Below are 22,622 nucleotides of genomic sequence, written 5' to 3' on the forward strand. Positions count from 1 at the left end.
TGCAAGGAGCCGGTACGGAAAATGGCGAGGTGTCGATATGAAAGAGTGAAATATGCAGCTCATACGAACGTGCCCCTTGGAGAGCCTTAATTTACCACTATATCCCCCCCCCCCCCTTCTGCGGCTTTATAATTAGGGATGCCAAAGTGGGGAAGAATGTGTATGAGTTCGTGTGGCGCCTAACGTATTTGCTGGCGCATTATCAGCATTGTTCACTGACTACGTATTCACTTGCTAACGCCAGCAGCACTGATGTTTATTAAAGTCCTTACTGCTGGCTAGCGTCAACTACTTTTGGTCATCAAGGTAAGTTTATCAACGTGGGCATTGGCGTAGCCAGGTGGTGACAGGGGGTTGATGGCGTCAACTCCCCTGAAGTTATTCGATTTTGCGTGCGTATACATATACATGCACACATACGAACGCACACACGGACACACTTAAAGTTTGGCAGAATCCCCCCCCCCCCCAAATAAAAAATAATAAAAGGGTTTTAGCGACGCCCCTGATTGTCGGTTATCAAGGTAACCAAGATAAGCTTATTACAGTCGACTATCAAGGTGAGAGTAATTAAATAAGAGATAATTAAACGTAATGATAACGCATTTCAGTCGTTTACTTACCACTAAATCGCCACTGATATATTTCATTTGCAAACGAAGTTAATTCGCTGGCTATTTATTTCTGCAAGCGTCTATCGACCGCGACCGCGTCGCCAGCACCGTTAGACTGAGGCGGGGTTTCGACGACGCCGAAACGGAAGTCGATGTCGCAGATGCAAAACATCCCGTTGCACCATGCCTCCTTGGCGCCGCGCCCGAAGCACTCGTCTTCGCACTCTTTTTCCGTGCAACACGTGACTACGGAAATCACCGCCATGCTGCAGATTACGGCCATCGTGAGCGGAGCGCAGGCAGCCGAGAAGGATCGCTGGCGTACCGAGACTCGCATGCTACAGCAAGACTGTTGACGTTCCGTACTTTTGTATGGATCGACGTTGGTCTGCTGGAAACACAGATTAGTACGCAAGAGATATAGATAAAACAAGACGAATGAGTTGCGCATACTACACTTTAACCCTTTCAGCTCTGAAATTTTTATTTTTGTCGGATACTTTTTAGTACGTATTTTCCTAATAGTTAGGACCTCAGAAGATCACAAACCAAAAATTTAGCCAGTGGTGTAAGTTCAAGAGAGTTGTAAGCTGGGCTAGTTGGTATGTATTCGTAGTAATAAACAGCGCGAGAAAAACTAGACACAAAAGGGAAGAACAGCAAAAAAAAAAAAAAGGAAGCGCTCGTCCCGTGTTGTTCTTCCCTTTGGTCTTTAGTTTGTTTTTTTTTCGCGCTGTTTATTACTATGGTGTAAGTATTTATGGATTTACAGACATGACCTCAAATTAAGCCATCAGGGCTCAGTGGTCATGAAATGAAAGAAATAGCTTTTTTTAGGGGCGAAGCTCCCCGCCGTCGCGTCTCCCGTATCATTCAATAGATGGCGCTGTCCCATAGAGATGTGTGCAATATGTGTGCAAAAAAAGAAAGAAAAAGGAAGAACAAAAGAAGAGAAAAAAGAAGAAAAAACAGAAAGAAAAGCAGCGGCACCCTGCACGCTAGATGGCGTGCAGTAATCAAAGCGGCGTATCGCTTTGATTACTGCTGGGCAAAACCACTGAACATTTCACGGTGTAACCATGATTGCTTCAGGAGCTTCGCCCAAGCTCTTCATCATTCACCCGTGGATATGCTGTAATTTTTCATTCTTGCTGCTCACTAGAGTACACAAAATCTGAACCAACGTCGTGTGAACCAACGTGAATTGTGAATTACGTGTGTTATTCATAATTATGTACATATTTTGCGTCTAACTGCTTGACTTCTGGAAAAAACGCGATGTTTTGATGGCACTTTATGTTCGCATTTTGTTATGTGATGTATGACTGGTTATTCATGTGTGTACGCTGGTGATCGGCGCTTTGTCAGGCTTTCTTCGCCTTTACGCCGATCCCCTAGGCAACTATGCATACTGGTTGTCTGAAATAAATATGATATTTGGAAGTGTGGAAGTCCCTTAAACAACTTCAGGACTTCGTCCCAAAAACGGCGCTTACCCGCCTCAGCTCGCCCGCGTCGGCGTCACCCATGACTTCGGTCAAGCTTCTTCTTCTTTGCGGCTCCCAACTCCACAAAAATGTCACAATGGTGGTATCGGTCGCAGTGGGGATCGTACTCCACCAACAATTAGCATTTTTGGTTTCATTTCCGAGGTGCTAGGGGAAATTTTGCGTGGTGTCGTCAATTGACGACGCCAGGGCCGAAAGGGTTAAGAAAAGAAAGACTCATTCGACTCTTTTTTGCTACATATGTGACTCTCACAGGCATAACTCTCTGAAGAGACACGCTAACTCTCTTTTGAAGAGTCGTCCATCCCACGACTCTCGTAAAGAGGGTCAAGTGTCTCTTTAAAGAGAGTTATACATGTGAGAGGCACTTATGTAGCAAAAAAGAGTAAAATGACTCTTTCTTTTTTTCTTAGAGTGTAAGGTTGAATGCTCTTTCAGGTCGCAAAGGAAACGTGGGTCGTATGAACTTCACCTCGCGGCTATCTATCTATCTATCTATCTATCTATCTATCTATCTATCTATCTATCTATCTATCTATCTATCTATCTATCTATCTATCTATCTATCTATCTATCTATCTATCTATCTATCTATCTATCTATCTATCTATCTATCTATCTATCTATCTATCTATCTATCTATCTATCTATCTATCTATCTATCTATCTATCTATCTATCTATCTATCTATCTATCTATCTATCTATCTATCTATCTATCTATCTATCTATCTATTTCAGATTCTTCTCACCTTCGGTACTTTGGTTTAGTTCCTGTTTTAGTTTCTCTTAGTTCTTTTAGTTTTTTTAGATAAAACAACTAAGTTTTATCTTGTCCTAAACTCATTAATTCTAGCGTTACCTAGCCTAGCTAGAATTTCCAGCGCGCGACAATATTTAAAAATTCGCATCTTCATCGCTTTTTTGTTTGTTTGTTTTTTTACTACAGGAACATACTAGCACACTTCCTGAAGAAAAAAATAAACGTGAAGACCTACCGGAGGGTTTCTTTGTGCTTTTGATATTGGCAATTTCTCGGCACTTAGCCTCACCCTGCGTGGCACGAAATGCCTACGCTCATTGGTCCTCGAGATCACGAGAGAGAAATTCAAGAACACAAAAGAGTGCCACACACAAAGGCTTGCGGCTCGTTCCTTACATTTTGGAAGCGGCGCTGAGTAACAAAACGCCCGCACCTAAACAAATATGCGTTAAGAATAGCACAGATTTGTTATTCAAGTGCTCGTGAAAGGCGCGAATATTTACGAAAGTGAGCTTTTCTTGGAATCACTCTAAAGTGTTGTGGAAAAGAAATCATCGCAATTTCCCGGGAACTGCACTTGAAGCATTGAGTACAAAGCAGTATTTCTTTCGGCGAGACTCGAAGTCACCCGCGCAGTTTGCCGAACGCGAAAACTTGGCGTGCTCTAGATTTTTTGAAACATTTTATTTCACTTCGTTGCGAAATAATATTGTACAGTTGGACACGAATTACATGAATTAAGAAATACGGCCTTTTTACCAGTATTATAATAAATATTTTATTCCGCTTGCGACAAGATAGTAATGATAATTGCCTTAGTTTTACTTGCCAAAACCACGATTATGAGGGACGCCGTAGTGGAGGGCTCCGGAAATTATGACCGCCTGGGGCTCTTTAACGTGCACTTAAATATAAGAACACGGGTCACTGGCATTTCGCTTCCCTCGAAATGCGGCCGCCACGGTCGGGATTCGATCCCGCGACCTTCGGGTCAGTAGTCGAACAGACCACTAGACCACCGCGGCGGGTGATAAGAAAGGATTGGGATTAGTTTAAAATAATTGTCGCAAACACAGCTGCAGGTTGGACAAGTTCGAGTTTATTAACCTTTTATCATGCGCGATAACATGATTACGGATGATTATCATATCCGGAGGTCCCATATTTATCAAACTGTCAGGGAGACACCCTAATGCTAAACACATGCATGTCAAGTGCAAATTGCCGCATAAGATAAAATGAACTCGATATTGCCAGCAACAATGGTTGAAAAATCCCGCCCTTCTTTCATAAATCAGCCCCCTGGGTTAAAGAAGTGGTGCCACGAAATTTGTGGCTTGGCGCTGTAAGCGTTTCCTATAGCTCCAGGAAGCATGATGCACGCACCAAGATTCATGTATTCTCGCTAAATAATTTATTATCGCCTTTTGATGTGGACAACTTTCGGTTTCGGTTTCTGGGCGCCGAGGTTGGGCAATGACGTAGAGGTGTAGGGGGCTTGGTCACGTTACCACGCAAGGCTCTGACGCACTTAGCGAGGAAGCGATCAAAACTCGGCGAGTGATGCAGCAACCGATGCTTTGCCGGAACTAGAATATATTCTAGTTCACTACAGCCGGTACGTACGTTGCGGAGGTGGCGGAGGTCCGGAGGTCACTCACGTCATTACTGCAGATCTGGTGTGACGTCACTACAACTTTCGTTGCCCATCCTGCAGAGCTATGTCAGAGTTGGCGCGCTAGCGATGGGTCTCGATCGAAAGAATGGGCATTTCGGTACACTTTGGAAGTGAATAAAAATATATTCTAAACGTTTGCTGTGTCCGACACTTCGTGTGGAGTGTCCTTGCATGCAGAGGAAACCCACAGCAGGCTTGTTATAGCCTCGAAATTTGATGGCACCACCCCTTTATTGGGTTACGAAGGCTTACAAAAATTAGGAGCCCTCGCCCTGTCGGGAAAGCGGGGGCAAGAGAATCTGGGCGTGTGTGCCTCACCAACGACTTTCTTTCTTTCTTTCTTTCTTTCTTTCTTTCTTTCTTTCTTTCTTTCTTTCTTTCTTTCTTTCTTTCTTTCTTTCTTTCTTTCTTTCTTTCTTTCGCCTTGCGCAATGCTCCCGCCTAACTTTTTCCTTCCTCCATGCCGGAAACTGGACCGTCATCCACGTGCTTAGCAGTGCAACACTTCAGTTGCCACAGGCAATAACGACGGTCATGCGATCACATCCAGGAAATAATGAAATGTGGCAACGTGAAATGACAAGTCACCTCAACAACCTCGATAAAATACCAGATTTTCGTATCAGTGACGGCTGATCGGCTACAAGGCCACGATCGAGAGACCATCAGTTATTGGAGGACGGCGCATGCAAATGCGCGTATGACCGGCACACCTTCGAAGGCCTTATTTGCATACACCCGCGTTTCTGTACGCTCGCGGACGCTGGTTTTTTTGGCGGTCACAGCTACACAAAAAAAAGAATAATATTTGTGAGGCAATACGAGGTTCGCTTGAAAAAGTAAAAGTAATATACACAAAAAAAGAAGCCATCAAGGCGTCCTTTTTTGTCGGTTCCTTTCCGCCCGCTTGACAGGTGTTTGTGAAACAACAATAAAAATGTAACATATTTTTTTGCCTTCTTTTCTTGAGTGCGAAGTCGTATGCGAGGTGAGTGCGCGCCACGAGGAATGGGCCCGTTTTTATGTGGATGCAAATGCGACAGAATGGCGTCAGCTATGTCTTATGTTCGGGATAATTTACGCACTCGCTGAGACGCCCGCGGGAGGGCTGCCACATGCAAATTGCTGCCGTGGTCGAGACATATTTTGTAGAAAATCAGCCAGTTCAACGCCGTGAAAAGCCGTCGGACAGTGAAGCTCTAAGCGCGCGAGTGTATGCGTGATCGAGCATAATCGTGATCTTGAGCATCATTACAATCATCATTTGGCATCATCATCGTCCTCATCATCATTCTGTTTAGTTTATTCCTTTATTCACTCCCTCCTCTGGTGACGTGACATGCATGACGCCCTACTACTACTACTACTACTACTACTACTACTACTACTACTACTACTACTGCTGCTGCTGCTGCTGCTGCTGCTGCTACTACGACCACGACGACGACGGCACAGACCACAGAGTAGATTAAGACAGCTTCCTATAAAAAAAAGCGACTAAAATACAAAAGAAAAGAATGTAGCTCTGCCGTCCTCGAGGTTGAAGATGAGCCGTAGGTCAGCGTTGAAGGGGCCCTGCGACACTTTTCCAAGTAATCGTCGAATGGCATCATTAAAAGGGCTAATTTACTCACGAATCCACTGCTGCAAAATTTTTAGAATCCGTCAAGCACAAGCGGAGTTACAGAGATTTGCCGCATGCTTCAAGCGCATTCTCTCTCCTTTCTCACCAGCGAGCGCGCAGAAAGCTCCTCAGGGGGGGGGGGGGGGGAGGGAATGACAAGGGGGCAAGGATATGAGTCCGTTCGTCAGCGCGCGTCATGAGCGTTAGCACTTTTTTTTTTCAACACGCGGCTTACTTTCAGTGATCGCGAGTGCTCGAACGGGCCCGTGGCGGCATCCCGCGGCGGCCACGGTAACTATGCAGCTCACGATGCTCAAATCAGCCAATGGCCGTGGACTTTGGGTTTATAGCATCGTTTGTCGAGGGAAGTGGGAACGATTTCTAGCTGACTTTGAGAAATATTTGTAAATTCCAGGCCGCGTGCTGCGCTATAGTGTTTGGCTCGCGTGTTCTCAGGAGACTCGACTCGGGAGACGGAAGGTGCAATCTTCACCTCTTAGAGGAAACGAAAGTAGTTTAAACGACAGAAAGATGATCTAGTTGTTAAGCATAGGCGTGCGCACAAGGGAAGGGGGAGCCCCCCTCCCCATAATCAGGTAAGGAGGGCGCCAAGTTAGCCCCATATCTTTACTCAGTCGGGCGTGTTCCGTCATTGTTTAATGTGCGAGGATATGGCTATGTAGGTTCCTGACTATAATGCGGTCGAGGATCCTGATGTTGCATCCGAAATACGGTTTACTTCCCACATTTAAATCCGTAAAGGGGGGCGGGGGGAGGGGCTCTGCGGTGAAATTCCACCCACTCCCTCCCCTCCAAAAGGAGGACCCTGCGGATGATTGTGTTGGTAAGAATCCATCGTCAATGAAGGGGTAAGGCGTGTAAACACGGACACAAGAGAATAGAACAACAGAACAAAAACGATGTTGGTGTTGTCTTGTTCTCTTATCTTGTGTCCGTGTTTGCACAACTTACCATAGTTTATAACGAAAGTATTCATCACTGTAACAGTTTTTTTAGTTGGATTATCTGCGCTGTGCTTTCGGAATGGAGCGATCAACAGTGCCTGAACAAAAGAAAAACTTATAGGGTCATTCGTGTATCGGCCGGAGTCGACTCGAAACGAATTACATCTTCTTCTTTTTCTTTCAAGTCGATGCACTGACTTCGAAGGTTTTCTGCAACTAACGTAATTTTTCAGTGCCTCCAGGATCGGAGGCATTGTAAGCTTTCTGCACCTCAGCTTGTTTTGCGCTGCCTCCGGGAACGGCCCACCTTTGACCAAGCAATGATGTCATGTGGTGACGTCACCATGTGACTTTCATTTCATTTTCGTTTCATTTTATTTCCTTAAAGACCCCTCTTGGGGGTGTTACATAAGGAGTGGATATATATCTAAATTGTACAAATAACCACATATGTTAATTGCGCGACAGGTGATGTGTTACACTTAGCAGGAATAAAGTCGGGCAGGTAGTGGCGGCAGTGCTGTGGGAAGCGACGACATGTTTACGTCATATGGTGACGTCATCAAGCGGGGGGACGCCGACGGAGACGCCGACGCGGGACGCCGGTCAATTTTCGCGTTTGATGAGACATGCAAGGCTTTCGCCTCAAAACTCGAACGCGTATGGTGACCGTAAATGTAGAATGACATATTAATAACCATGTCCGTGACCATGACCATGACCGCTCGATACAATATGATGTATCGAGCGGTCACAGCTATACTTTCATAAACGCCTAATAGATTTCGCCTTAAGTCTATTAGCTTTACTTAAGGGACCACAGTTACTTTTTTTTAAAGCCAGGCTCGTTTAAATGGGACATATTCCGGGAACTGTCCCGTCTCCTCTGCTACCTCACTGAGAAAGGAAAAGAGAGGAGTTGATTTAAGCGACCCAGAGTGACGGCGTCTGCCTTTTAAAGAGGAAAAGAGAGAAAGCCGACAGGAGGCAACATGGCGTCGCGTCGAAGACACGTTGTAATGAGTGAAATACACCTGCGACGGCGGCGGAAGCAGTCACCTTCTGCTTCGCGCTGGCAGCCGCTCACAAAGGCGTCGTGCGCGGCCCGAAATAGGAACGAATGAGACCTTGTTCGCGGGTCTTTACTTCACGCCAATGCACGCTCGCGCAACCACTGTGGCAGCGCGGCATAGAAGAGCGAGCAAGAAGAGAGGTTTGGACTCGAGTGCCATTGTTGTCGTGTTTGTTTGTTTTGTTTGTGTAATTCTCGTTTTTCTTGTCGTGTAACGTCGACGGCTTGTGGAACTTACCGAACGTGAGGCGTTTGTCGGGAGGGAGTGGTTATGGACAAGTGTGGTTTGTGAGGAGCACATTCCTGAGCGCAACCCGCACTGCCGAGGACCTGACTCTGGGGAGGCGAATGCCATTGTGAGCCCATCGGGATTTCGAGCCGCGGCTTCGCTCATGCAACATCGTGGCTTCATGTGAAGACGGGAAGGTAACTAAAGTGCCGATCCAGGAGGAGACTCAAGACAAGACAAGCCGGGACATCAACACCGTCGAATACGGTTGTCTACGCTTCTTGTCGGAATCGCATCAACCCGTAAGCTCTTGCATTGTTCAGCCAAGCTTACTTGGTTTTCATAGATGTAGATCAGCGGTCACAAACACGCGGCCCGCGGATCTTTCGATAGCGGCCCGGCCCGCACATGACTGTCTTCGTCCCATATATCCAATTTCTTAAGTATGTTCATGAGCTACATAGAAGCTACATAGCTACATTGACCGGTCTCAAGTATTTGTTTTCGTAAGGCGCTCCATACGGTCACCATGCATGTGTTGAAACATAGCCGTGGAACAAAAACTCGGTATTTCAGAATCGGCGTCCAGTCAGTTTGGAGATCAGTATTGCTGTTCCGCAAATCCTGACGCGAAATCCCCTTCATAAATGACCCATATACGAGATAGAGTAAAGGCCTTCTTTCAAATGGCAACGTTAGCTGGAATCTTATACAAGAACTTTCACCCTGCTTTACTTATTTTCTTTTTTTTTTTACTGTGCCGGCCCTTGTGGGACTAAATTTCGTGACTGCGGCCCGCTAGGTGGGTGATATTGAGACAAAATTCGTAAACAAAATTCGTTGCTGGGCTAGCTGGTTCATAATGTTAAACACTGGATAGCGCGGATTTGACACAGGACAGATAAATTCCTGTGCATCAATGTTCTGTCTCTGCCCTGTGTCTAAACCGCGCTATCCAGTATTTAAGATTATGAGTTTGAGACCCCTGAAGATCAATAACAGGTGTTGACAACTAAATATTTCGGTCCACATGGAAGCTTTCCTCTTTCGGTACTCGTGTATTTCTGATTAGAAAATGCGTGGCTGCTTTTCTGGGAGCGGTACGCTGCAGCTACATATTTATTGCGTAGAGCTATTTCTTTCCGAGAGTACAGACTTCTGGGCTAGTTGGTTCCGTGCATGCATTCAATGGAGCCATAGCGCTGAAAACACCGGAACCAAGTACAGGACGTGCGCGGACATCAAACAAATGTCCCGTCTCCTTCCTTGGTCCCTGTGTTTTCAGTGCTATGGCTTTTTTTTTATTAAGTGTGTTTAAGGAGAGGTTGGTGCCTAGGCATGGCTCCGGCTACTCCTCTTCCATTACGTAATAATTTGCGTCATGAAGTTATCAATAACAATAAAGTAATGCAAAATTTACGCACGACAATGTCCACTCACAAAAACAATGTTAACGCATCAACAAAAACGTTCACACACAAGAAACGTTCTAGCTCTACAGAAGAGGTCATCTTACCGTTCTTTACAGAAGGTGATCGCTCAACACTCACTCGGCAGTCGTCCGCACTTTAAACGCAGCTGTCATGAAACAAGAGAGACGACGAGAAACATGCGCCCAGAAGTACCTGGCGATAATTAACAATGGTAGCAATAATTGTTTATGTGAGTCAGTATCCTTCTGATATTCCTGATTCTTCTAAAATCTGTACTGGTGTGCGGGAAGCGATGTTTTCAAGGAGGAGGAAGGAAATGAAGGAAAGGCAGGGAGGTTAACCAGACGCGCGTCCGGTTTGCTACCCTACGCTGGGGGGAAGGGATGAAGGGATTAAAAGAAAGAAAGAAGAGGGAAGAAGGCACTGTCAGGGTACATATGCACCTGTCCATTGAATGCCTACAAGCGGTCGTTTAAGCCGGTCGATTTTAAAAACAGCAGTAATGCTCGCGTCGCTTTGCTGGCCTGCGATGCAAAGGGGCACGATCCGAGGATCTTCTCTTCGGAAAACGGTCTGTCGTCTAACTTATTCAGCACATCGCGCAGAACGTTTCGTTCGTTCACAAAACGTCCACAGAAACACAGTAGATGTTCTATCGTTTCGTTGCTATTGCACGAGTCACATTTTGAGGTGTCTGCCATTCCTATGTGAAAAGAGTACGCCTTCGTGAAAGCTACTCCTAACCACAAGCGGCACAGTAAAGTTGCATCACGGCGGGGGAGGTGCGATGGAACTTGGAGCTTCCTCGATGGGTCTAGTTCATGCAGGCGACGGTTCCAGACATTGGAGTCACTCAACCAAGTTTGCGTCATGGTGTCAGCGAACGAGCGCAGACCCCTTGCAGCGTCTGTCAAGAATTTCTGTTGACCATGTGCCCAAAACTTTTGCTTGTGATAGTGGCTGTCTATCCAACCTATTTAGTTTTTCTTCATTGAATTATTTCGCTCCGACCTCCGTGTGATCCATTACTCATCTCGTTTGACTTACTGAGCAGCTACGTCAGTTAGCACGCTCTTGAGCTTGATCTAGTTAAATCTTCACGATGTTCTGGTTAGTGCACACGTGTCCCGGTTTGTCGTCTACGTTAATAACGCGTACAGTCTACACAAGAAGTTTAGGCACCATGAGACGCATGAAGAAAGCTGAACATTCCCGCTACTTCGGAAGGCAGCCATGAATTTAGTTTTCCGGCCGATTCCAAAACTCGCTAACATGTAGTGCGCAGTTCGACTGAACACAGTCTCAAATTATTGGGTATTCGATGTTTTATTCTTTTTTTTTTCAGACCTAGTTGTCTCTAAACTTTTTACGCCGACTGCGCTTGCTGAGGTAACTTCGTTTATTGTCTGTTGTGAAGTTAACAGTCTGGGGAGTCGCTCCAACGCCGCCTACATGTGAGCTGAATGATGTTGTTTTCACGTGAGCTTAAGCGTACATTGTTTAAAAAAAAGTGGTAAAAAAGGTAGTAACTGCAACGTGTTTGCTACCCCCTTGACACGTTTACTACTTTCCGCTAACGTTTTCTACTTTAGAGGTAGTAAATATTGCCGTTACTACTTAGCGTGTCAGGGCTAGTAGAGGTTACTAGTTGTGTACGTGACGAGTTAGTGAACGTTACTACTCATATCGGTTGCGGTATGTTGAGCTGTAATTGTGAAAGGGCTATGAATAACGTAAAACTATAACGCCAAACTATAATTTTCTTAATCATGTTGGAAAAACAGATTTGTGCTACGCCATGGCACACGTCTATGCAAATAGTGAGGTATAGAAGTCCGGGTCGAAAACATCAAGTGTAAGTCTCAGTTCATAGTTATCTCACCTATACAACGTGTGCTACCCCAAATTAGGGCTGTATATGTCCTTATTCGGGCTGCTGTTAGAGTGTGTGCCGCCTAGAAGCCTTGGCATTCTGTGGGTGCCTATATGTGTGTGTGTGTGTTGTCGTTAATGGTTCGTTCATACCCCTGTGTATTTACCAAGGTAATCACATGAAGAGACAATACCATACGGTGTCGCTTTTTTATTAGAGCTTCTCAGGGCATTTAAGTTACTAACTTTGTATTACTACTTTCCTCTATGAGTAGTGTCGTGGTAGTAAAGTTACTAACTTGGCAGTTACTACCTTCACTTGCTGCATGAGTAGTAAACGTCGTGACAGGCGCTGACTGCTTCAAAGTTAGAAGTACCACCACTTTTTTTAAAGAGGGTAGCGTCTTTTTAAAATGGGCACAAAGTATGAACCAAGATAGGACGTTTTTCGTCAACAGCAGCATGACGACATAACACCGTTAGAAAGGTGAACCTGCGGTCATTACTGTAGCAAACGTGAACTCCTCAGGTTGTGTTGATTGACGAGAGGACTATATGGGTAGCAGGCCCGTAGCCAGAAGGAGTGCCCTAGGGGACCCCCCCCCCCCCCCCCCCCCCCCGAAGTATCGATGGAGGTCGTGGGCGCGTCCCGCAGACGAGGCTCCCTAGGGGGCCATCGCCTCCTCAGGACCAAATAAAGTTATTCAGTCATTCAGTCAGGGGAGTGTTCTACCGAAAGTAAGTGATGAAAATAGGTGTTTTTCTAAAATAGTCAAAGTCTTCAGCAAACCGTAAGTACTTTTTTCTCGGCTAATGTAAACATTACGCATATTAAAGGGGTCATGAAGCACCCCTTGGGCTTGTTGAAAAAACACATCCTGCGGAAAGCTGACACGGCTATGAACTGCTCTGCCAAATGTTACAGTCGTGCGCGCCGCGTAAAGGCCACAAGCGGAGCGCGAAGTTGCCGTTTCCTCAAGCGCCCTCTTTTCAAACAGAGGCCGGTTCTCACTCTCGTCGGTGGGCGGGGCGTCTGCCCGTTTACGTCGCGGATCTGCCTGTTTACGTCGCAAGAGACATAGCATGCTTATTGGCCGACAGGCGACGTAAATTGAGAGCGGCGTTCGGATCAGATGCGCTTCTTGCCGCGGGGTGCCGCCACTTGCCGGCGCCGCACTCCTCAGTAAACGGTAGCCGCAATCGCGCAAGCGAATCACAGCGGGAGAGCGATCGCGTTTCATGACGCGCGCTGACGTGACTTCGTTCCCCCGTGCCATCCCTCCCTGTCTAGCTTCCAGTGCGCTCGTCGGCACGAGAAAAGAGAGAAAGCGCTGGGAGCGTGCGCCAAACCCCCGTAACTCCGCTCATTCTTGACGGATTCGAGAATTTTTTGCCGCAGTCGATTCGGAAGGCAGTAAACTCCGATACTGAGGTCAATAGATCATTACTAGGAAAAGTGGTCCATGACCCCTTTAAGAAATAAAGGTTTGTCGTTACTACCTAAAACATTATGTTTGCTGAGAACGATGTCTGAATTCCTGATGAAATTTGCTAGGGCATTCAAATTTCCCACCTAAAACTAGCGACACAAACGTGTGTTTGTATGAACAAATCAACGATCTGAATCACTCGAGAAGGGTTTGACGTCGCTGAAATTAGTAAGCGTTATTGGATGGAGCCAATGAAGCTGTTATGCAAATCCTCTCTGTGGGTTGCAGCGATGGCTGAGGGTGGAGCTGAAGTTCTCTTTTTAGGTTGTTACTTGTAACCTACTTTAGCAACCAAGGTTCACAGAGCATCCAAGCAATGTAATCGTAGTAAAATTGCCGATGTCAAACGAATTCTTGCACAAGCCACACACATTACGTCTTTTTAGATTGAACGCTTTTAAGCGCCGTTTCTGGGCACATTTATTATGTGTAAACACTATTGTGGCGCGGTCGTTTATACTGTAGTACCGGAAATAGCAATGTATATTTCCACTTATGTGTAATTTTTTTACATTGTTGTGGTTATTGACAACTTCTGTAAACTCTTACGCAAGCAGCAGAAATAGACGGAGCCACGCCTTGGCATCAACCCATTCTTTTAAATACATTTATAATAACAAAGAAAGACAGCGTGAAGTGTTAACATTTTTAGCACTGAGTTCATTTTGCCTCTCAGACTGCCTAGACAAAGCTTTAGGTGCCTTGTGCGGTGTCGTTAATGTCACCATCATAGGCTCATTAAGAGAAGAGAGAATCAAAGTCAAAGTTTCATTTTTAAATTTCGCGACGAAATCTCCCCACGTGACGTCACGGATTTCAATATGTTTCATTCGTATTTCGGCCACACTGGCTCAACGAAATTTTCTGAAACTTGCTATGCTAAGTCTCTGGCACCCTCAGAGGACAATGTACTTCATGTTCACCGATTATGAACTACGTAGGCCCTAGTAGACGCTGTCAAAATCTATGACATCGCAGCGATTGGTGCGAGAACATCAATGTGGTGTCGCTGCCCGCATTTCCTTCTTGCGCGTTTTCTCGCTTACCAAGCATCTTATCGCAGAAAACGTGGTGTTTTTTTTTGGTATTGTGAAAAAGTAATTTACTAATACGAGAAGAATCGTTTTTTTCTCCTTAGTGTCCCTTTAAAGAATAAAGCGCGAGTGATTTTCTTCTTACACCTGCTGTGTAGACCCCAGCGAGCTGGGCAGGCCGGGCATATGTAAATCATTCAAGGTAGAGTGAACGACTCCTTTCAAAGGCCAGCCTAAATTTCCTTTTCGACAGGTACAGCAGCCGTTACTCCATGAGTGAGTGATTTACGCGATCCATAAAGTGCCAACGAAATCATCGTACTTGTATGCATACGGATGAGTGCGCTTTTTTCTTTTTTTCAATGCACAGTGGGCAATTTTGCGCTCGTTTGTGCAAGTAAGAGTGAAATCGCTAAAGCTTCTCTTCAAGAGGGGATCCCACATAAAGGAGAGCATACTACAGCTGGTCTGGTAGCAAAAAAAAAATCTTCGAGCTGTATACCACCTCAAAAGACAAAGCCAGCTTGCGAAAGACAAAGAAGTGCTGGTAATAAGTAACATCCTAAATAAGGTATTGATTTCTCCCAACTTACTACGTCAATTTTATAGAAAAACTTGTCTATATACAGTTGACACAGAAGTCGTGTTCTCCTGAAGTTTTTTAAAACCCACAGTGATTTTACAAGGAAACTTGTCATGAACAATACTCGCTTCGCGCTTGTAAATTTCGCTCATGAGTTTAATTTTACAAAATACTTCGTCAATGCAAGAGAAATATAAATTACAGATAAAATTAGACGAGCCACACTTGTCGTTCAGCGTTGGGGGAATAGGACGAATAAACTGCCCAAATATTTTTCTGCAGTAACTATGGTGGACTTGCGTGCGTAAGCGTTGTGTGCTGCCTGCTCATCTCCGTCGTTTTTGATACCGTACACGCTTGAAAGGCTCGGGGTGCGAGTCCCAGTACATTTCGGAGGCCACAGGTTCGATACCCTACACGTACGCATGGAAAATTGGGGCAAGCTGGATTGTCCGATATTTTACACGCTTGGAAGAGTCAACGGGTTCGGGTTATGTGCACTTTAGAGGTAGGGGGTTCGATACTATGCATGCTCAGATGGCAGAGTGCTCAAAGAAGCCCCGAAAGGTACGGTAAGCCGTGGATTCGAGTCGTTCTGGATCACTATACACCACTATATGTGTCTATCGCCTATTTCCTGTCTGCCTTCCCTTACACATCCCGCAGTGCAGAATATCAAATTCGAATATTCATCTTTAGGTTATAACCACCCTGCCTTCTGCATCTATCTATCTATCTTAGAGCTGTGCACGGGCCGTATTTCCGAGCCCGAGCCCGGCCCGGGCCCGCTGACTTTGTCGAAGGCCCGCCCGAGCCCGACGGCAAAGGGCTGCGAGCCCGCCCGGCCCGGCCCGACGTAAGAAAACACAATCCCGGGCCCGGCCCGGCCCGGCCCGGCTTTTTGAAGGTTCGCTGCGAAAACAAAACATTGTTTTCCGGTAATTTGGCATTTTATTGAGCATATCAAATATGATCAAACGACACACGACGAACAGTCTCTATTACACAGATTACAAAATACAAGGAGACGGCCTCATGCCAGCAACAATGGAGTTCGCTCGCCAAAGCCGTCACGTGTACGGGGTATGTCCATGCAAGCGTCAGCTTGCACGAAGGCGATCTACGTCGGGTCGTTCGTCGCTGTCGCGTGCATTTTCACTCATGGGATTTGGCCGTAAATCTAACGCGAACAGTCGCGTGGCGCCGTCATTAGCTCAGGTGGTGTTACTTCCCTGTTTGTCGGAGTGCAACAGAGGCAGTGCTTTACCTGCTCTCTTTTTGTTTAAAGTAGGGAATGGAAAGGAAAAGCGGTAAAGGGCGGTCGCGGAAAAGGCGCTGTGTGCGTGCTGGAAAACAATTCCCGCTCATTCTCTATATTTCGGGCTTGAGTCGGGCTTTGCGCCGGGCCCGAGCCCGGCCCGATAAAACTCCAAGTAGCCCGAGCCCGGCCCGGGCCCGAGGTGAAAGTACGTCGGCCCGCCCGAGCCCGGCCCGCGGGCCGGGTCGGGCTCGGGCTTTCGGGCTACCCGGAGCCCGTGCACACCTCTAATCTATCTATCTATCTATCTATCTATCTATCTATCTATCTATCTATCTATCTATCTATCTATCTATCTATCTATCTATCTATCTATCTATCTATCTATCTATCTATCTATCTATCTATCTATCTATCTATCTATCTATCTGTCTGTCTGTCTGTCTGTCTGTCTGTCTGTCTGTCTGTCTGTCTGTCTGTCTGTCCAAAAAATTAGTGCATATTCCACGTTACCGCTGCCCTTTTCATGCGCAGAGCCATGCGGAGACGCCCAACCCGTGACAAGGCCTGAGTCGACAAGTTTCTAGGGCACCACAAGAATCAAACGAGTTGGGGCGGCGGCTTTTGTAACAGTGACAAGAATCGACAGCCATGAACTCTGTAATCTTTCTGGCGCTGACCATTGCGTCTTCAACGCTGCTGCTAAACCGGGTGGCGTGCCAGATTGAGTGCGACTTGAAGAGTTGCGAAAATCAGTGCATGTCACTCAATGCCTGGCGGTGGAGTTGCGAGGGGGAAGGCTGTCTTTGTACGTTTCATCTGGACGATGCGAAGGCTCTGTGCGAGAAAGGTGGCGGAATTGCCGGCGGAAGCGGTGGCGGAAGTGGTGGTGGGGGTGGAAACGAGCCTGACAAGAAGAAAAAGGACCAAGAGCACGATTACGATGATGATTATGACGACATATTTTACGACGACAACCATGATGGCGGCTCAAGAGAAACTGGAAGACCCCCTGGTGGTCAAGGCGGCGGCAAGAAGACCACGAAGACTCCCGGTCTGTAGGAAAAACTTCAATTTACTTCATTATGGTTAAAGCAGCGCAGACAACATAGACCAAGAAAGTACGAAAGTAGGGGAATTGTCCGAGGGGCTAGTTTTTCTGTTATAGACAACTAATGAAACCGACAGAAAATTAAGCCAAGGAAAGCAGAGGGAACATTTTTTGTGGTTTCTTAACTGTATTGCAATGATTCTCACTTAAATGGAACGAAATAAAAGCGGGAAAAAATCCCCCTTTCCGTCGGTGGGATCGAAACCCGCAACCTTCGTATTACGTGGAATTGTCGGTTTCATTAGTTGTGTATAGATCAAGAAAGATACACAACACGCACTTACTCGCAACTGAAAGGTTTATTAAAAAAAAACATAAACAGAAGGTGAACTCTAATGAATTGCGCAGTCGAAGCCACGTAGAAAACTTGTCAACTTGCAAAAACGCAAAAAACAACAACAAAATAGTCGAATAAACAAACTTAACATCTTGCAACAGTATAAAAAGATGGCGCATAAGAATGACAACATATCTTCACAAAATGCCTTCAAAATCCCAGTAACCAAAAAATATGTGTACCCCGCCTCCAAGAAACTGATCTCGCTTCGCGATAAAGTCACTGAATAACAACTGACGCAGATTTCACCAGCATTCTTAATGAATTTTTAACTGGAATTTTGAAGGCATTTTTGAGCATGTGTTGTCATTCTTATGTTCTACCTATTTTTAATAATGCAAAATGAGTTTGCTTAGTCAACCATTTCATTTTTGTTTGCAAGTTGGCAAGTTATCTACGCAGCGCCGACTGCGCAGTTCATTTGAATTTACCTTCTTTTTATGTTTTTTCTAATAATTTTTTCAGTTGCGAGTAAGTGCCTGTGGTGCATCTTTCTGTGTCCGTGTTGTTTGCGCTGCTTTAACCATAATAGAACCATATCAACTAGCCCAGTTGTCGACTTTTTATTTATTTACTAAGGCGTAAGGCCTCGCATGTCTCATGCGAGAGTGACCGCTCTCGCCGTTTAGGCAGTGGTACGTATGAGTGGTCAGATGAGAAGCCTTATTTTTCCGCCGAAGAAGCAGTATTGTTTATGTAATGAAGTTCTAGATTTTACAAAGTACGTTTTAGGTCTTACATACTTCGTTGACGCGTCATGCCGCGGTGGTGTGACCACACGTACGCGTGGCAGCGAGTCAGCGCGTGGCGTGTAGACTAGGCGCCGCGCCCTGTCTCTAGGAAGAGAGAGGGATCACAGCTTCGTGTAGCCGCGCGTCCTCTCCCTCAATAGGGAGAGGGTGAGACGCCGAGTTTACACGCCACGCGCTGACGCGCTGCAATGAGTACGTGCGGTCAGGCCTTTACGGCGCTCGCCTGCTGACCCGAAGGTCGCGGGTTCGATTCCAGCCGTGGCGGTCGCATTTCGAAGGAGGCGAAATGCTAAAGGCCCGTGTACTGTGCGATCTCGGTGGACGTTAAAGAACACCGGACGGTCAAAATTTCCGGAGCCCTCCACTATGACGTGCCTCATAATCATATCGTGGTGTTGGCACGCAAAGATATTATTACATACTTCGTTGACGCGATGTTCTGTTTCACGTCCTTCAGAGCGTCCTCAGTGATAGTTGTCAGTAGACAAAATGTACTTCAAGGAATTACAAGAATCCTTGCTTTCAGCAACGCAAGTAACGCATTTGATTTTGACGAAACGACCAAAACATGTTTTTACAGTTGCTGAAGGATATTTGTGCAATTAGAAATTTGACTCAACCACTAGCTTCACGAACATCCCGAATTAGTTAAGCGCTTGCTATCTTACAATTATTCACACTTGCTGAAGCCCTGCGTACGCCAACATACCGTAGACAAACTTGTAGGCTGATTGTGTAATTGCACCAGTGGCATAAATCGACAAAAATCGCAAGAGGGTACACATCTTGCAATGGCGACCATTTCATCTTTATGAATATAAATTTTGTTTCTAACCATTTAGCAATTAAAACAGCGCATTGATTTAAAACACAAAACGAGTGTTACTTTTTTTAAAATAACACGATCACAGTCGAGCAATCGGATTCATAGATCATGGTTAATGGCTTCCGCCAAATCGTCTGCATGAATAACGGTAGGTGATCGGGGATTCTTTAGTTACTTTGCATATTAAAGCGCAGCGGAGCGAAACATTTGCGGCACGTCAACCCGTAGCATTTCAGACAGCTCGTGCTATACAGCGCCTCTTGAAACGAAAAGCGAATTTTCGCCTTTGTAGTTCGTTTTCGCTCTTTAGAAGGGCTTCAGATTTCAGGGTTTCAGATTTCAGAGCTCACTATACTTCACTGTCAAGCTATATAAATACGACGTTTGAAAGATAAATCCTCAAAGGGGGCCGGGGCAGGGGGGGGGGGATATTTGCAAGGGGTGTTTCCACCGACCTGAACATAAGGAGGGTCAGGACCATAGGCGTGCGTAAGGTTCTCCATTAGGGGGGACCGAGTTTAACCACAGCGCACCCCTCCCCCTTTTCCCATGGTCGAGTTCCCTTCCCCCCCCCCCCCCCCAAAAAAAAAAAAAAACGAGCTCCGCAATGGATGCAAAAGTGAAAATGCAGCGATTACGTGATTCTCACAAAGATCTGCCATTGGTCGCCGGTTTTCCTGGCTAAAGCTGCGAAGTAAGTAGGTCGATCTTTGCATGCAACATCAGGGGTCCTTGATCACCATTATTGTATAAAAACATGCGTAGCCATAACCCTGAGCATTAGAAAGTGACGCGAAACTTTTGACTGAATAAGGATTGGGGGGGGGGGGGGCACAATTGGCAACTCCTATAGATGGTTAGGGGGCGCCCCCTCCCACCCCCCTTGCGAACTCCTATGGTCAGGGCCCCCTTGGCCCCCTATGACCTACACCAGTGAGTTGCACGCTTGAATAAATTAACACGCAAGTTATCTCATTTAGGTGGCAGCAAGAAGAGCAAAGGCACGACCAAGCGGCCAGGAGGCGGTGGAAAGCCAACAAAGAGGCCAGGACAAGGTGGCAAGCCGCCCGGTGGCAAACCACCCGGTGGCAAACCACCCGGTGGCAAACCACCCGTTGGGAAACCACCTGGTGGCAAACCACCTGGTGGCGATAAGGGCAAGGTCACACCACCCGGTGGGGATTATGATGAGTCTGACGAGACGCTAAGTACTCCTGAGTACAGTACTTCCGACAGCACACCGAGCACCCCCGGATATAGTACTACTGACAGTAGCAGCAGCATGTCGTTTTCCAGCGAGGACGACTACGGACAAGAGGACTACGGTCAAAAGGACTACGGTCAGAAGGGCCACGGTCAGAAGGACTACGCAGCCAGGGCCAGACCATCGTCTCTCAGTCTCCTGCCCCGTAAGGCGCTGGAACCGACGAACGGAGGAGGCGGTAGCCGCGTCGGAAAAGTCGGGAAGATGCACATGCCGTTCGTCGTCAAGAGTCTGCACATGCCGTTGTCCTCCAAGCAGGTGATGGAACAGCTCAAGCGGCAGAAGGGAGACATTCCCATGAGAAAGATCGAGGATTTCTTGAGGAAGGGTGGTCGTTAAATAAAATCTCTACACGTTGTTGCTGTTGTATTTCTCTCGGGTAAATGCAGCGCAACTTATGTGAAGACAGGAGACTCAGATATATACTGCTAAACTGCAGAGCGCGAATTCAGTACAGGACATAGAAAAACACACAGAGCACAGGACTCGAATAAATTGACTATGCAATTACCACGCTCTCCTACGTCCCTGTACTGAGTTTGCTCTCTGCAGTTTAGCATTGTGAACCAACTATCCCAGCAACTAGCCCTCTACAGATAGATACATACGAACGCCGTATGCGTCTAGGCTCATTCACACTTGCGATATGTACCGGTCCCGCGACCGTTTGCAAGTGGCGACCAAAAAGCCACTCAAAAGCCACCGATGTTCACACCTGCGTGCGACGTTCACCCGTCGCCACACAGAATTCATGTCTGCTCGCACTGCCATTGCCCCGCAAAATGAGCTGACGCCCTGTTCCTGCGCATGAGATTGGTTCAGAGGCTTGCGACTGCAGTCGTGCGACTGAAAGACCGAGCAGCGAGCGACTGAACCAAAGGAGTCGCTTTGCGACCAAAGCGGCCATTTACGACCAGTCGCTTTAGGACTAACTTGGTCGCGTAACTGGTGCTAGTCGCAAGTGTGAACGAGCCTTCTGTCTGTGTCTCCTGTCTTCGTCTAAGTCGCGCGTCGCGCTGCATCTGTCCGAGTATGCATAGGCATGCGCACAGAAAGCGGGGGGGGGGGGCAGGGGGGGCGCCCCCTATAGTCACCTAAGAGGGGGGGGGGGGTCGCCGGGATTAACATTTCGACCCCTCCCTGTTGGGGAACCCTGCCTACGCTATGCGAGTATATATGTACCAACTCGCCCAAGTCAAGGTATTATTGTATTTCTCTGCTTTTATGTGCCAACGCGAATTTCCGTATCCTAAAGTGCGTGGCAGCTAAACTTCCCGTCCCCGCCTCATGCGGGAGGGCCACGTGACGAAAGCAGAAACAACCGATCATGTGTCACGTGACACGTCATACCATAAAAATTGAATGAAAGAAAAAGGCTCGACCTGGAGTTGCGTAAGTATATCGCTATGTTGCCGGCGTCAGCGGTTGGCCTCGAAGGCATTCCCGTAAAACCCCCAGCAAGCGCACCCTCAAATTCCGCTGCTATCTTCAAATTTCCACGACGTTTGGGCAGTACTGCGTGTAAAAAATAGACGTCAATTATGTGACCCCGTATCCACAAATATCCACAAAACGGCTGTTACGTTAGAACTGTTTATTAGATAGCATTTCAGGCCTATCCCGATAGTGGACATATTTATGTCAGAGTGTACGTATCGAGGAGTACAGTGCGTGCACGGAAGAAAACAGCGAGACAGAGAGAGAGAGAGAGAAAGAAGGGTAAAGGAGAGACAATTAGGTTAACCAGAGGACATCAGTTGGTTACGCTGCACTTGTACCTCTAAAGAAAGACGATGAGCAAAAAGCACAACTTACTGCCGTTTAAAAATGCCAAGCTACAATCGCATATGCAGACACGTCAGCGTAAATGAGCTTTGGTGGAGCAGCTGGCACAGAAACAAATGAAATTGTTATCTAATTGCTTCATAGAGATTTGCTGCGCGAAGGAGCTTAATTATATTAACTTTATTGGGACTGCGGACAAAAGGACCAACTCGTAGACTGGTTTCTTCGTTGGTTTCTTCGTTAGGCCTAGAGCTTTGAACTCGCCGTCGTAACTTATGGCGACTACGGCGTTGTACAGTTAAACATAGAGAGGAGGAGGTTGATTCCCGACCTCGTTTGCAGTATTTCTAAGGGGCGTAATATAAAAAAAGAAAATGTCCGCGTAAATTAATTTAGGTGCACGTTCAGGAAATGCGGTCACATTA

At 46.5% G+C, this 22,622-nt stretch overlaps 1 protein-coding gene across 1 annotated transcript; it reads left to right on the plus strand.

Moving 5' to 3' along the window:
- The first annotated feature begins 8,350 nt into the window (after positions 1-8,350).
- LOC119399206 (pro-resilin) lies at positions 8,351-20,751 on the plus strand. Its single transcript, XM_037666020.2, has 3 exons — positions 8,351-8,754; positions 16,657-17,176; positions 20,129-20,751. Exons 2-3 carry the CDS (start codon positions 16,774-16,776, stop codon positions 20,749-20,751), a joined length of 1,026 nt encoding a protein of 341 aa, XP_037521948.1. The 5' UTR covers positions 8,351-8,754; positions 16,657-16,773.
- Positions 20,752-22,622: the final 1,871 nt, after the last annotated feature.

Source organism: Rhipicephalus sanguineus, chromosome 7 (assembly GCF_013339695.2).
Source record: "Rhipicephalus sanguineus isolate Rsan-2018 chromosome 7, BIME_Rsan_1.4, whole genome shotgun sequence".
In the NCBI taxonomy this organism is placed as follows: Eukaryota; Metazoa; Arthropoda; class Arachnida; order Ixodida; family Ixodidae; genus Rhipicephalus; species Rhipicephalus sanguineus.